Source organism: Diabrotica undecimpunctata, chromosome 1, assembly GCF_040954645.1.
Source record: "Diabrotica undecimpunctata isolate CICGRU chromosome 1, icDiaUnde3, whole genome shotgun sequence".
NCBI classification, from domain to species: Eukaryota; Metazoa; Arthropoda; class Insecta; order Coleoptera; family Chrysomelidae; genus Diabrotica; species Diabrotica undecimpunctata.
In genome coordinates, this window is record NC_092803.1 from 16,831,238 (window position 1) to 16,845,662 (window position 14,425).

The 14,425-nt window shown below is 31.1% G+C and overlaps 2 protein-coding genes across 7 annotated transcripts in view; one reads left to right on the top strand and one right to left on the bottom strand.

Moving 5' to 3' along the window:
• Nucleotides 1-14,425, top strand: part of tutl (immunoglobulin superfamily member turtle) — a 500,395-nt gene that overhangs the window by 203,086 nt on the left and 282,884 nt on the right. The gene's annotated exons all lie outside the window — the stretch shown is intronic.
• On the bottom strand, nucleotides 2,372-10,260 carry LOC140432584 (uncharacterized). The gene is made up of 2 exons (XM_072520625.1): nucleotides 9,910-10,260; nucleotides 2,372-6,088 (listed from the first exon to the last, which is right to left on the bottom strand). Exons 1-2 carry the CDS (start codon nucleotides 10,258-10,260, stop codon nucleotides 2,372-2,374), a joined length of 4,068 nt encoding a protein of 1,355 aa, XP_072376726.1.

A 14,425-nucleotide genomic window follows, 5' to 3' on the forward strand; every position in this document is an offset into this window, starting at 1 on the left:
GAGAGACTTCCCGTATGAGGACTGTATAAGGGTCAGGTGCTAAGTATGGCATTATATGCGAAACTCTCTCATGCGCATGACTGAAAATTCTTTTAAAAATACAAATTATGCACTACACAAACTTAGTCTGTAATCATGTGCTTAATAGTAGATGTCCAAGGTTTTATTACCGAAAAAAATAAGTTTATCGTGAAAGAGTTTGCAAGTTATGATGGTCAAAAAATTAGTCATTTTTTTTTTAAACCACCATATCCGATACGATTATTGGGTCCTGAATATTATAATCAAGCTGTTTGGTTGATGAATAACCATCATGGATTGAACTGGAATCACGGATTTACACCAGTACACCAGTTCCATAATATTATCCAACATTTGACAAGAGGCGTTAATGCTGTTTATGTTAAAGGGCGAGAAAAGTCACAGTACATCAAAAAGTATAGTCTATCCCCAGTTTTGGAGTTTGATGAACAACCAGCTCTGCAGAAAATGGAGCCAAGATGTCCATATCATTCAAACAGTGGGAGTGTTTGTGCTTTAAGTAATGTATTTCAACTTTATGATACTTTTATAATGAAATAAATTTTTTTTTTTACATTTTGTTTTATTAATAAAAAACCTTATTAAAAAAATAGTACTTTATTCAATAACTATTACATGTTACAATTTATATTTTGAAGTGCAAGTTTACACAAATGACAACTGGACTGAGCTGGGGCGAATCCTTCTAACTCTGTTCTCCACTCAGGACGATTGAAATGAACGAAACATGGGAGACGAGTTTGAACTTCAAAATCCTGGCAAAATTTTCTGGGTAGTATAGACCATGAACGGAGAAGTTCAATTGGGTCTACAAATTTTCTTACGTAGGCTAGGCTAAAATATTCCAATTCTGTGGTCGTGAACTTGTACAACGGTTTTTTTGGATGCTCTGCCATTATGCGAGACCGGAGGCAACAATCCATCTTTAGTAAATCGGTTAATATTCTTAAAGACCAAGTCTATCCACTTTTGCTCTTCGTATCTGGAGAGAAAAAATACTCTTACATCTGCTTCTGGTTTTGTTGTGTAAACTTTACCACTACGCAAGCGCATCACTCAAACACAGCTTTGAAAACTGTTTAAACATAAGTTGTTTATCTTCGTATTGACTTTTTAACTGGTTAATACGATTATTTATATGATTGATATATCTCTGACTTTTGTAAAATAGAATATCACGTTTTATCCTTTTAATGCGTATACTAAACTGATTAAGCCGTTCACGAAACGTTCTTGAGTCCATACTGTTTAAATTAACGATGGTCCTTCCTTATATCCTTCCTACCCCCATTGACACCGGTTGCAGGTGTGTTGCTCATTACCCCCACTCATAATAATATATTAACACTAGAGTGTACCAAGCAAGGTGTGTAAGACTTTATCAGCTAGCGGGGACTCATTCCTGTTGAAACTTGTTAAGCTAAATCATAAACCAGTTCGTTAGAGTCCCTCACAAAATCTAATTTGTATACTATTAATTATGTGTTCAAGTATAATAAACGAAGGGAACATACCATATAAATATTGTGATAATCTACTTAGCTATAGGAGTGACGAATGGGAAACATTTTCGAGACTTCCTTTTTATATTGTACGACAAAAGCTTTGTCTCGTTTGTCGTAAAATGTCTGGAACTAGACTTATTCGAAGAAACTTAATATTTAAAGGATGGAAATTGGTATTTGAATTTTGTGCATTTTGTAGTGAGACTAGACCTATGGGACTATCTCATCGTTCTGTAGGTTATCGTGATGGATTATTGGAATCCCCACCACATAAATGGGACTCCCCACGTCCAAAGTTAGATTTACTATAAATAGACGTTAAATTCTAAACAGCTATTATTATGATGGTATCATTAAACTTTATTGTTTTACAAGCAATTGTGGGAAATTTGCTCTTAATTCAAGAACCAATCAATGTTAGAGAAACTTTTGTGTGTTTTGATAGTAATGGTATACTAAATGACACGTGGCCGTCGAAATGGACAAGAATGAAATCGTATCCGGAAAACAATTTTCTACCAACTTTACAAGCTCAAATAGCTTTGAACAGTACCAAATATAAATTGCGTTTTAGACATTTTAGTGAAAAAATCACTGATTCCGGCTGGTTAGAACTTTATAATGAAAGTCCCAAGGATGAAAAAGGTTTATCTCCAATATTTTATTATATAGCTATATGTTCAACTTTGTCAATAGTTCCTCTGGTAATGGAATTAATTAAAGTTTTAAATAAAAAAATATGTTAATATACAAGTGTTTTATTAATACACAAAAATATACATATGCTTAATTCTTAAATATAATTACAGATAACAAACAATAATTTATAAGTAGGAGTCATAATAAAAAGGTGCAACTTGGAACAATTCCTCATTGGGGATATTATTTAAGTCATATAATGTAGGAGCATCTATCATTTCATTCGCAAAAAATAAAAGGTCATCTATATTACCTTCATGCTGATTAATTAATAAATGGCCCCAAGCCAAAGTAGAGACATCACCAGGAATAACATATCTTTTATCGTCACGGGATGTTAGTGATACCTTATTTCGCAATTCGGTGTAAACAGTGTGCATTTCTGACCTAAAAAAATACATTTTTCTAAATATTGTTTCTTTGTTTTGTACAACTCTTACGTAATCATTTAAATGTAGTTGGTTTTTAACAACATGTCTGGAAACACCTTTCGCTTTTTTCACAATTGTATCAGCCACAATACAATAAGCTTTAGCTCCAGTACCATAAAATGCTTTAATGGTGGTGTTTGGAAATTCATTTTTCATCTTTCCAAGAATTGACTTTGTCTTGTCTACCCCATGTTGATTATTTTCCGAATAATTAGATGTATCAAAGTAACGTAGATTTTTGTTCATATCATCATAAAAGTTTGGTGTTTGTACTTCTAGAATGAGCGAATCAGTATCTGTATAGAGAAGATTAGCATTACTGTGGTACTTGTTTTTTATATACCCGTAGAAGAAATCATATATAAATGTCTTAGATACATCCAGAATAGAAAAACCAATATATAAAGGTTTATCGTAAATAATTTTGGTTTTATTTAAATGAATTGCAACTAAATTTTCGCTGAATATTGATAATGAGTTAAATTCTGGTTTGGCAATTAAAGATTTTGCTCCAACCCTTCCCTTGCTATTTTCCCACTGAGAAACAAGACGTATATCCTTTCTTTTATCTATTCCTTCCAGGCTTTTGCCGAATATAGCATTGACAAGAAGCTTAAAAAGATCACGCTCAAATTCATTTTTGGCGTTGTTTCGGAGAAAAGTATTCAGATCAATATATTTTTTTAACCAAAGTGATTGGGAGAATTCTAGTATTCTATGCACTCTTTCTAACTTTAATCCGTACTGTATACATTGTTTTAAATTTCTATAATGTATGACATATTTTTTTTTATCGTATAAATTAGGAATCAGTTTTTTGTATTTACTTTTAGGTGGTACTATTGACTCGGGGCAAAATGGTAAGTCGTTATGCTGATCATGCATATTGGGTGGATAATGCAAGTCTACTTCCAACACATACCCCTTTTCACCATCATCATCAATATTAAAAACATTAAATTGGTCAATTTCTTGTTCATTTAACCATCTAAAATTTCCCCAAGGAAGAGGTTGGCTCATGGCGGCACCGTAGAGATTAGTGGCATCTAGATACATTATGTACGTTTCCGGTTTTGTTGGATCGAAATTACTTAAAAATCTGTTGTTTGCAATACCCATACGTTTCGTACAGGTAGCCACGCCTCCTCTGATCCCTTTTTTGAAAAAGTGTACCATATCAACATCCGTTAAAAGCTGAAGCTCGATATCGGTATATTTTAACATAGCATCCCATGTTAGAGATGGGGCTGTAACATAATGTGCAGGATCCAATTTGTACTCTTTGAGACATACCTTTCTAAAATTTTCAAATATGTCAGCTAGTAGAAGTACATCTGATTTTAAATACAGCATTCCATAATCCCCCATAGATTGGCAGTTAAAATGATCCCAGACCTCCTGTGCTCTGTTATAATCTTCTGTAGTTATATGTTCTCCCCTTAAATTATCATAAAATTTTTCTTTAGATGGTAGATGTTTCTCTTCTAATTTGATATAACTATCAATATATGTATATGGAAACACACCTTTACGGCGCATTAAACCGAACTCTTTTTCACCTGGGAAATATTTCCTTATTTCATTGCATTGACTAGACTCTAATGTTTGGCTTAATTTATCTAAAGACTTTGCTAAAAATTTAAATGAATCTACAAACCTCAATTTTAAATAAACATTATGTTTTTTTGAATCATCACTATTGTGTACTAGAACAGATTTTGAAAATGTAATATACTTTTCTTTAGTTTGCGCAATAGCTGATAAATACTCCCCATTAGTTGTTAATTCCTTAATAAACATGTGGCAATCGTAATTTGTTAAATTATGAAATAGAATTGGAATAAAATTAGGTACCTTAAAATTTAAGTTGCAGGAATTGTGTGCTGCACCTCTGTATAATCCTGTAAGATGATCATGATCTTGAACTCTTTTGTCGAACGAGGAAAACGATTTCTGGCAAATGGAGCATTTGATGGCATTCTGAAAATTCTTGTTTTCTTCTCTAGTCAAAGACACCATTGGTTTGATATGCTTTAGATGATTCTGGTATAAATTAATAGCTAAAGCATCTAACTTTTGAACAAACACTTTAGCAGCGTCCTCACCCTGATATGTTTCCAATCTTGATAAACTATCATCAAAAAAACACTTGAGGTAGAAACAAAATGAATAAGGCTGGTGTTCTGCAACTTTGATTGTGTAAGATTGTCCATCTGATGGATCACAATGATGTATTGGCTTAAGAATCGACTCAAAGTCAGCATAAATTACAAACGGGTGTTGGCTTGTCTTTTCAATATTGATAAATTTTAGAATATTGGATGGAAGAGTTTCACCACACTTGTTAACTCTCAATTCACTGGTTGGGAGTATTGTAGAGATGTGTAAACAATCATTTTCTTGGTGATTTTTTAGCTTTTCAAGGGTTGAAAAAGTTTGAAGACACCCATCACAGAAATATTGTTTTCCGTCATATTTTGTCTTTTGAGTTTTTACTAAGCGATACAAGTCTGTTATGAGACAATAATGGCTCTGATTATTGTCACTTATTAATAAAAGATTAACATGTATAAGTTTACGTTGTTGAGTATAGTGAAGTGGTCCTACAACTTCATATTGCATCTTGTTTTCTTTAAAATATGATTGAAGACCGTAAACGTTAACTGATATATTGTTTAAAATCTCAAACTTGTTAATGTCCTTTAACTTAACCGGGAACCCGATACCATCAAAATTTAGAAGTGTGTCACAAGGAGGATATGACTCTGGTTTTGTTGGATCACCATTAGCAGGAAATATAGCAGCCATCACACAATAAGCAAAACACATGCTATCTTTGTTTTGAATATTTAAAATTGCACCTTTTCTTTTAATCTGCGATGGAAGATTAATATATGCTGATGCAGAAACAGTACTGAATTTGTTAATGTTGACATCTAGGAATAGAATTTCCTGAAGTGCCCAGTTGGAATCTTTCTCCTGGAACTCTGATGCTTGTGTCATTATCGCTTCAGCAAAGTCATCATACATGTCGGATATGTGACTACTCAAAGTGAAGATTTTATTAGATGTATTCATTGACTTAATATCTGACATCTCATTCTCGGGTTTGTAAAACATCGCAAACAGTTCACAGTTAACTTTAAGAGCCGTGTGTTGAAGAAGATAGTCACTAAGAATTTTTATTACTTTTGGTTTAACCTCATTCATGAAGCCGGAATAGGAAATTTTGTTAGATTTACTCATAAATCGGTATGATGCTATTCTATTTTTAAATGCATGTGTTAGTTTAGTAACACCATTCTCAAGCACTTCAACACCTATTGGTCTTAGTCTCTTTCTCGGAATCGGGCAAGCGGCGTAACACGAACTAACTTCATGACGTTGTAAATTAGAACCTCGTGTGAAAGTCTTTCCACATTTGTTACAGATAAACACACGCGAGTGACTCTTATTACATACAGTCATATGTCTACGAAGGTTATAAGATCGCGAAAAAGTTTTACCGCACGTACACTGATTCATCTTATATGTTTAAACATCTAGAATGATTCACCCAAGCTTAAATACCCTTTTTTACCCCTACTTCTGCGCTATAGCCTCTATGTGGGTGCGCAGATGTTTTGATTTCCACCTTTCTTTATATAAATACCACAAATGAAAAGCTGCGACTATGTGACCCGTATATTTGCAAATTATATTGTAAGGGCTGATATACGCAGATTGCACCCACAAATTAAAAACAGTTAAATATAAAATAGGCAGCAGTTGTTTAACAGATGTTCTGCTTTCCACATTTCTTTATAAAAATGAGACCCGTATGTATGTAAATTATCATGTGGCGGCAACTGTATGTAAATTACACCTGCAAACTAGTGATGGGTGAATGTAAATCAGGAAGCAGATGTTTGACAGGTAAACGACAGTTGTATGCTAACCCTTTGTGTATGGGGATAGGTTAAAAACACAAGTTCCCCACTTATAATAGATATAGGAGAGGTGCTCCTCGGCTTTATAAAATAAAATAAGACACTTATTCGGTCAGTTAAACTTTTACCATAGCAGAAGAGAAATCATGGAACAAGACGATTTAAGTAGTGAGGCATCAACAATTGATCTTGACGAAATAATTGACAGTGAATTTTTAGAAGTAGATAATTCCGAAATTGACGAAAAAATTGTTAATATTAGTGATATTGATAATAGATGGTTTTTAGTTAATCAACAAAGTTACCCTATATGCGTTACAGAACACTATTACATTTTGGACAATACTCCACTGTGCATATCTTGTTTTTTTAGTGTATTGCAAGGACTACCAAGCGAAGTCCCATCTGCCCATGTGAGCCGCCATGTTAGTGGGAGATATAATGAAATATCTGGACATCATTGCGCTGTGTGTGAAACAAAACTATATTCCGTGGTGTTTATAAACCACTGTCTTCTGTGTAATGCATAGACTATACAATTAAATAGGTACTATACTTGGTTATACAAATATATAAATTTTTAAAAAAGTGTTGTTTTAATTCTTTAAGTTTTATTTAATGAAAATGTCCCATATCTCTGAACCCAAAGCAGTTTTTTATCTTGAAATGTATTGTTTAGTTCCGCAGAGATTTTTTAAAATACTTGCAAAAAATCCAAAAAACTTTGTTTTACTTGTTTTTTTCAAAAAAAAAAACTTTACCAGGAACTTGATATTATCTACCTACTAATACTGTAAAAATTTGGGCCTTTTATCTTCTAAGGATCCAGAGATATTTGATATAAAATGTTAAAAAACACTAAAAAATCCAATTTTCGGACTTTAACTATAATATAAATAAGATCCCAATAACATTTCTTTTAATTTCCAAGTTTGAAAACATTTAATTTTTATCTAAAACCTTTTATTTTTAAAAATTATGACAAATTAAAAAATTTCGTTAAAATCCTGGCCTATTTTATTTGAAATAATCCATGAAGTACGGTATGGTACTGCTGGCGCCATCTTTAATTTCAATGGCGAAACTCTCCAAGATTACATTCAAACGTGAAGGAGAGGTTATCGTTTTAATTTATAGATGGAGCTAAATGACTGAAAAGTGTTCAAATAATAAATAAATGTTTTACTGCTCATCTCTGTTTTAGCAAAGAATATAGACGCTTAAGTAACGTAACATAAAATGGGGGTTCGTTTGTTGATATATTTGAATAAAATCTGGTGTTTTTTCTGTTTGTTTTCGTAAAAAAATGGTGTGTGTGTGTGTCTGTTTGTGGGTGTTTGTGAAATATCTGGATTATTTAAAATTATGTCAAAAAGTAAGTAATCTACGATTATTATTTCATGTTTAATAACAATCAAAATGTTTAATAACAATCGAAATTTGCTTTAAACTATAAGTCAAAACAAAAATTATTTCATGTGTTGGTTTATTTAAAAATTAACAGTATTTTTTATACTTTATACAAAAAAATGATTTCGATTGTCAAATTGGGTCAAAGAATTCATGTAAATTTCATAAAAAGTCATTATTTTTCATTTTTTATCAATTTAGACCATGAAACACCCTAAAGTTTTGTATTTTTTTTGAAAACAAAGCAATATTTTACCTTTGTTGATGTACTAACAGCTATAACTTCATATAAAAGACAAAAAACTTTTTGTCTTTTATATAAGATTGTAACAGTTAGTACATCAAGGAAGATATGTATCAAACAGATAATTTTTAACCTAGGTACTAAGAAAATAAAAGGCAGATTATTGTGTATATTTTTATTTTTTTAGTGACAAACCCAAACAATTCAAGTTAAAAAGTTTTGTATTCTTTTGAAAACAAAATAATATTTTACCTTTGTTGATATACTAACAGCTATAACTTCATATAAAAGACAAAAAGACTTTTAGGGCTTCTATGTGTTTTTTTATAAAAACACATAGTACCATTAAAAGTCTTTTTGTCTTTTATATGGAATTATAACAGTTAATACATCAAGGAAGATATGTAGCTTATATTGTCATTAGATAAATATTAAACTCTATAATAATTAAATTACATTGATTTTTGATTATCGCTTACAAAATAAATCAGTTCAAGTTTAAAAACGTTTTGTATTCTTTTGAAAACAAAATAATATTTTACCTTTGTTGATATACTAACAGCTATAACTTCATATAAAAGACAAAAAGACTTTTAGGGCTTCTATGTGTTTTTTTATAAAAACACATAGTACCATTAAAAGTCTTTTTGTCTTTTATATGGAATTATAACAGTTAATACATCAAGGAAGATATGTAGCTTATATTGTCATTAGATAAATATTAAACTCTATAATAATTAAATTACATTGATTTTTGATTATCGCTTACAAAATAAATCAGTTCAAGTTTAAAAAAGTTTTGTATTCTTTTGAAAACAAAATAATATTTTACCTTTGTTGATATACTAACAGCTATAACTTCATATAAAAGACAAAAAGACTTTTAGGGCTTCTATGTGTTTTTTTATAAAAACACATAGTACCATTAAAAGTCTTTTTGTCTTTTATATGGAATTATAACAGTTAATACATCAAGGAAGATATGTAGCTTATATTGTCATTAGATAAATATTAAACTCTATATTAATTAAATTACATTGATTTTTGATTATCGCTTACAAAATAAATCAGTTCAAGTTTAAAAAAGTTTTGTATTCTTTTGAAAACAAAATAATATTTTACCTTTGTTGATATACTAACAGCTATAACTTCATATAAAAGACAAAAAGACTTTTAGGGCTCCTATGTGTTTTTTTATAAAAACATATAGTACCATTAAAAGTCTTTTTGTCTTTTATATGGAATTATAACAGTTAATACATCAAGGAAGATATGTAGCTTATATTGTCATTAGATAAATATTAAACTCTATAATAAAAGTTACATTGATTGATTAAATTACATTGATTTTTGATTATCACTCACAAAATAAATTTCACTATTAAATTTGAACAAGTCTTGAAATCCTAAGTATTGGTTTTACCTTTTCACTCGCACAATGAATGAATACTTGTTAATAATTTGTTGGATGTAGCAATTTTTTGGTTCAAAATTTGTAAACTTTGCTGAGCCCTCTTTTTTTTCCTGTCATAGCTGGATAGTTTTTTTAAAATAATATCCCTTTGGTTTTTATAGTCACTTAAAAATTTTTCATTTGCACTTACAAATTCTGTTAACACTTTTTTAAAATCATGATCGGAGGTTACTACCGTTTTATCAATACCATCATAGTCCGTTGTCGCATTAAGCGCACTTCCTTCCTCTATTGACCCGTTTAATTCACTCATTGACACTTTTAAAACTTGTTCATCTTCGGAAGCACTATCTTCAGATATATTATCATATCTTGAATCCATTATTGATTGGCCTGGTGTGGATGAACAGGAAACCTTCTGCTGGAATTCTTTAAATCCTAAGGGACAATGGTTTTCCATATCGCCTTCAACAAACTCTATGCTTGAGTTAACACTATCCTCCAAATGAGGAGATTTTAGCAATTGCGTAATAATTTTCCCCGATTTTTTTCCATTAATAGGAACACTAAACTTGGATACTTTCATTTTGGTTTTTTCACAGAAAACTAAAACTTTTTAACTTAAATTGTTTGGGTTTGTCACTAAAAAATAATCATATAATGGAGCAAGTATTGGTTTTATAGGATCCTAATCCCTCTCACAGTCCTATACCCCTCTCTGAATTGCTATGTAGTGGTGTAACCAATGAAAAATAAACCTTATTTCTTAGACCCAACCCACTCCCTACTTACCTCTTACTAAAGGTAATTTCTACAAACATAATTTTTAATAATTTTCTTTGTGTCTCAATACCTGCTACCCACATCAATTAAATCTTGAAGAACCTCACCTGTGTAGTGCTACCAGCAGTTTATTAACTTAATTTCAGGCCTCTTTCAAGCAGCTACATATGTACCCATATAAAACTACAAAATACTAATTGAAAGAAAAAGGGTATTTCATTTATTGCAGACTGCAAAGTTTATGCATTCAGTACCCCTATCCAACTACACAATACTAATTGAAAGAAAAGGTGTTACTTTATTTATTGCTTGTTGTACAATTTATCTATAAGTACCTCTATATACCTATTCACTTAAAGACAAGATGCTAGTTGCATCTGTGCATATATTACTACAATTAATTCTCTTTGTATCCACATTCATTGCTACCAACATAAGTAGTTAATTTGCTAACTTCTTTATTTATATGTACCCATATAACATACTAATTAAAGAAAAAGGTGCCACTTTAATTATTGCAGGCTGCAAAATTTATACTACCCATATAACAAAATATTACTTAAAAGACAAGATTCATTTATTGGAAGTTGCAACTGTACCAGTACACAATATTAATTGAAAACAAATGTCCCTGCACCTTGAGACCCATCTGAACAAGTACAAAGTGTTTAAAAAATTAACATGTGTTGTTATAGCTATATAGTGACCAAATTCTTTGTTTAAAATACAGTAAATATTAGTGAAAAGAATAAAATAAAAAATGTTTTTTTATGAATGCATTTTTTATAAATTAATGATTTTTGGCTGTTTATTCTTGAAACTTTATGAAACAGATATGAGGCTTTTCGGCAATACTATATTTGTGGTCTAAAATTTATGTAGTAAATTAATACAAACAGTATTAATTGTGATTAAAATTTTTTCTAAATTTAAATCTGTCTCAAAATTAGTGAAAGGAGTAGTATAAATAAAAATGTTTAATGAATGTATTTTATTTTTCTGTTTTATATTTAGTACATGATTAATATTTTAGCGGTTTTTTCTATTCTAAGTCGGAAGCTTACTCGGCCAAAGCAACAAATTCCCAGTACCTGGTTCTACATGGACAATTTTCTTCAACGTAGTGGATACGGACATTTTCGTTAAAGTTGACCATTAAATAGTCCTTGATATCTTTATAACAAAATAGGTGCATACATGGACTTTAAGGATATGAATGTTTTCCTGCTTATCTATAAATTAATTTCAGGGGCTTGGGTTATTTAAGTATTATTTTTGATGCTTTAAATATATTGAAAAAAAATATTTCTCTGTTTTACTACTAGTAAAAATTAATAATTTTTGAGTAGGTTTCTTGAAACTTTATGTCTTATATCTTTAAGGACTTTATCATTTAGTAATCCTGGATATTTATAAACTAGTGTCATTAGCCTACCATCAGTTGATTTTATTATTTTGAAACTTGATTCAATTGGAATTGTTTTACTTTGAGTTGGCTAACTTTTAAGACCAGGTTATATTTAGGATGACAAGCTTATGCAAATTAGGGAGCATGACCCCTGGTATGGCAAATTAGGGATAGCTGTATGCAAATTAGGGACAGGTGTATGCAAATTGGGGAGCAAATTCAAATTTGGGACAGGTGTATGCAAATTAGGGAGCACATTCAATTTAGGGACAGGTGTATGCAAATTAGGGAGCACATTCAAATTAGGGACAGGTGTATGCAAATTAGGGAGCACATTCAAATTAGGGACAGGTGTATGCAAATTAGGGAGCACATTCAAATTAGGGACAGGTGTATGCAAATTAGGGACAGCTGTATGCAAATTAGGGCAGGTGTATGCAAATTAGGGACAGCTGTATGCAAATTAGGGCAGGTGTATGCAAATTAGGGACAGGTGTATGCAGGTGCTCCGTGCTCCTCTGCTCCTACGCTATTTCCTCCCTACTCCTACCTAAAAATCGGAAATAGACTATCAAGAGTCAATAAAATTAACTAAAGGGCTAAGACAAGGATACAGTATGTCACCCTTACTGTTTAATTTATATGTTGAGCAGCCCTCCAAAATTGGAAAAACCACTGCCGGGGAATGGGAATCCCCATAAGAAATGACGTACTGTTCTCCCTAAACTTTGCGGATGACCAAGTCGTCCTAGCTAAAGATTCTTATGATCTAGAATTTATAATAAAGCATCTATACACAGAATAAGTAAAATGGGGGTTACAAGTATGAAGAAAACAGAATATTAAGTTATCAATTCGGATCCAAAGTTTGAAGTGTTGATAGACGAGGAAGTGGAAAAATTTAAATATTTAGGTGCAATATTTCTACAATTATATGGGAATGCAATTTTAGATTCCACATCTCTCTAATAACATCTTTATCAACGTCTGTTGATAAAGATGTTATTGTTATTGATAAAGATGTCTTGCAATTCTTAGAAGGCACAGATTAAAGCAGAAATCTGAATTTGGTTTCGAAAAATTAGTTTACGGATTTATTATCAGATTTCGCTATTTGCGTCCATACGAAGCCATGTTAGAGTTGCTTCTCAAGACAGGAAAGATTTATTTTCACGTTCAGAACGTCTGTGAATAGCCGTCCTGAGGATCCCTTTTAGGGTGAAATACGTATAGGAGGATATACAGACGCACTATACGTAAAATCAAATCTTAACTGTCTTTTTCCTTTTATTCCGGTATACTCTTTATGAGTGTTAGAAACCAATTCGCTAAGGATTTTTGCTTAGTTAAGGTCGTTGAGGAGATATGTTGTGGAATGCAATTTTAGATTCCGCATGTCTCTAATAACATCTTTATCAACGTCTGTTTTGCCTTGCAATTCTTAGAAGGCACAGATTAAAGCAGAAATCTGAATTTGGTTTCGAAAAATTAGTTTACGGATTAATTCATTAATCATTTTCCAAACTTATATACTGATATTATGAGAATTAGAACAAGAAATCCCAATCCTACGAAAAAATTAAGCAACTTGCCTTACGCCTTTACAAATGCTGATACAAAATTGACTATGACAAATACTTGAGTATAAACTACCATCCTTAAGCAGTATACATACTGGCAAACTATATCCCATTTAGGAAACTCTGACACATTTTATCTTTCATACTATATAATTCCTACCATATAAATTAGATCAGCAATCATAACGATGAAATTTATCTTCAGGATGCATAATTTACCACTCAGAACCAAAGTCTCTACTCTCAGATGTAATGTTTTCTCTACTTTATTGTATGAAGCAGAGGCTTGGAAGCTTTCCGAAATTTCTTAAAAAAAGAATTTAAAGAGAAGTAAAAACTTTTAGTTTATAATGGCATATTATGTTATTAAAAAATAATTAAAATTTATCCAAAAGCATTAGAATTATTCCAAACCGTTTTTGGTCCAGTCGGACCAGCATCAGTGAAACCTGAAAGTATATTTCCAATTTAAAATAACACAAAAATAGGTAAAATTTTTACTGCTAAATTTCTAAAAATGTGGAAATACATTTTAAAGAGACAAAGGTGGTATTATGGGCTACCATTTTGTTTTTCTTTAAAACGATTTAACAATTAACAATTACAATTTAACTTTATTATGTAAATAAGTGTCACAACTTTAGTTTAATAAAAAATTTTAATATAGAAAAGAAAAATATTTTTTCTAAATGACAAAATTTGAAAATTACAAGTTGTGGTGGTTAACTGTTCTACCAGTTGAAATGCCATACAGATCAAACTACGTAATGGTATAAACAATATGTTAAGTCCATTTCTTACTTAAAAATGTAAATTTCTTAAAAATAGTCTATACAGGGATTTCACTTTAGACTTTATTTACAGAAATCGCAAATATAATGTTGTGTTTCACAGCCAGCGCACTCACTATGAGCCCACATTTCACACATTAAACATTGAACCCATAGTTATCCTTTCCTATTATTTGAATACAACTCATC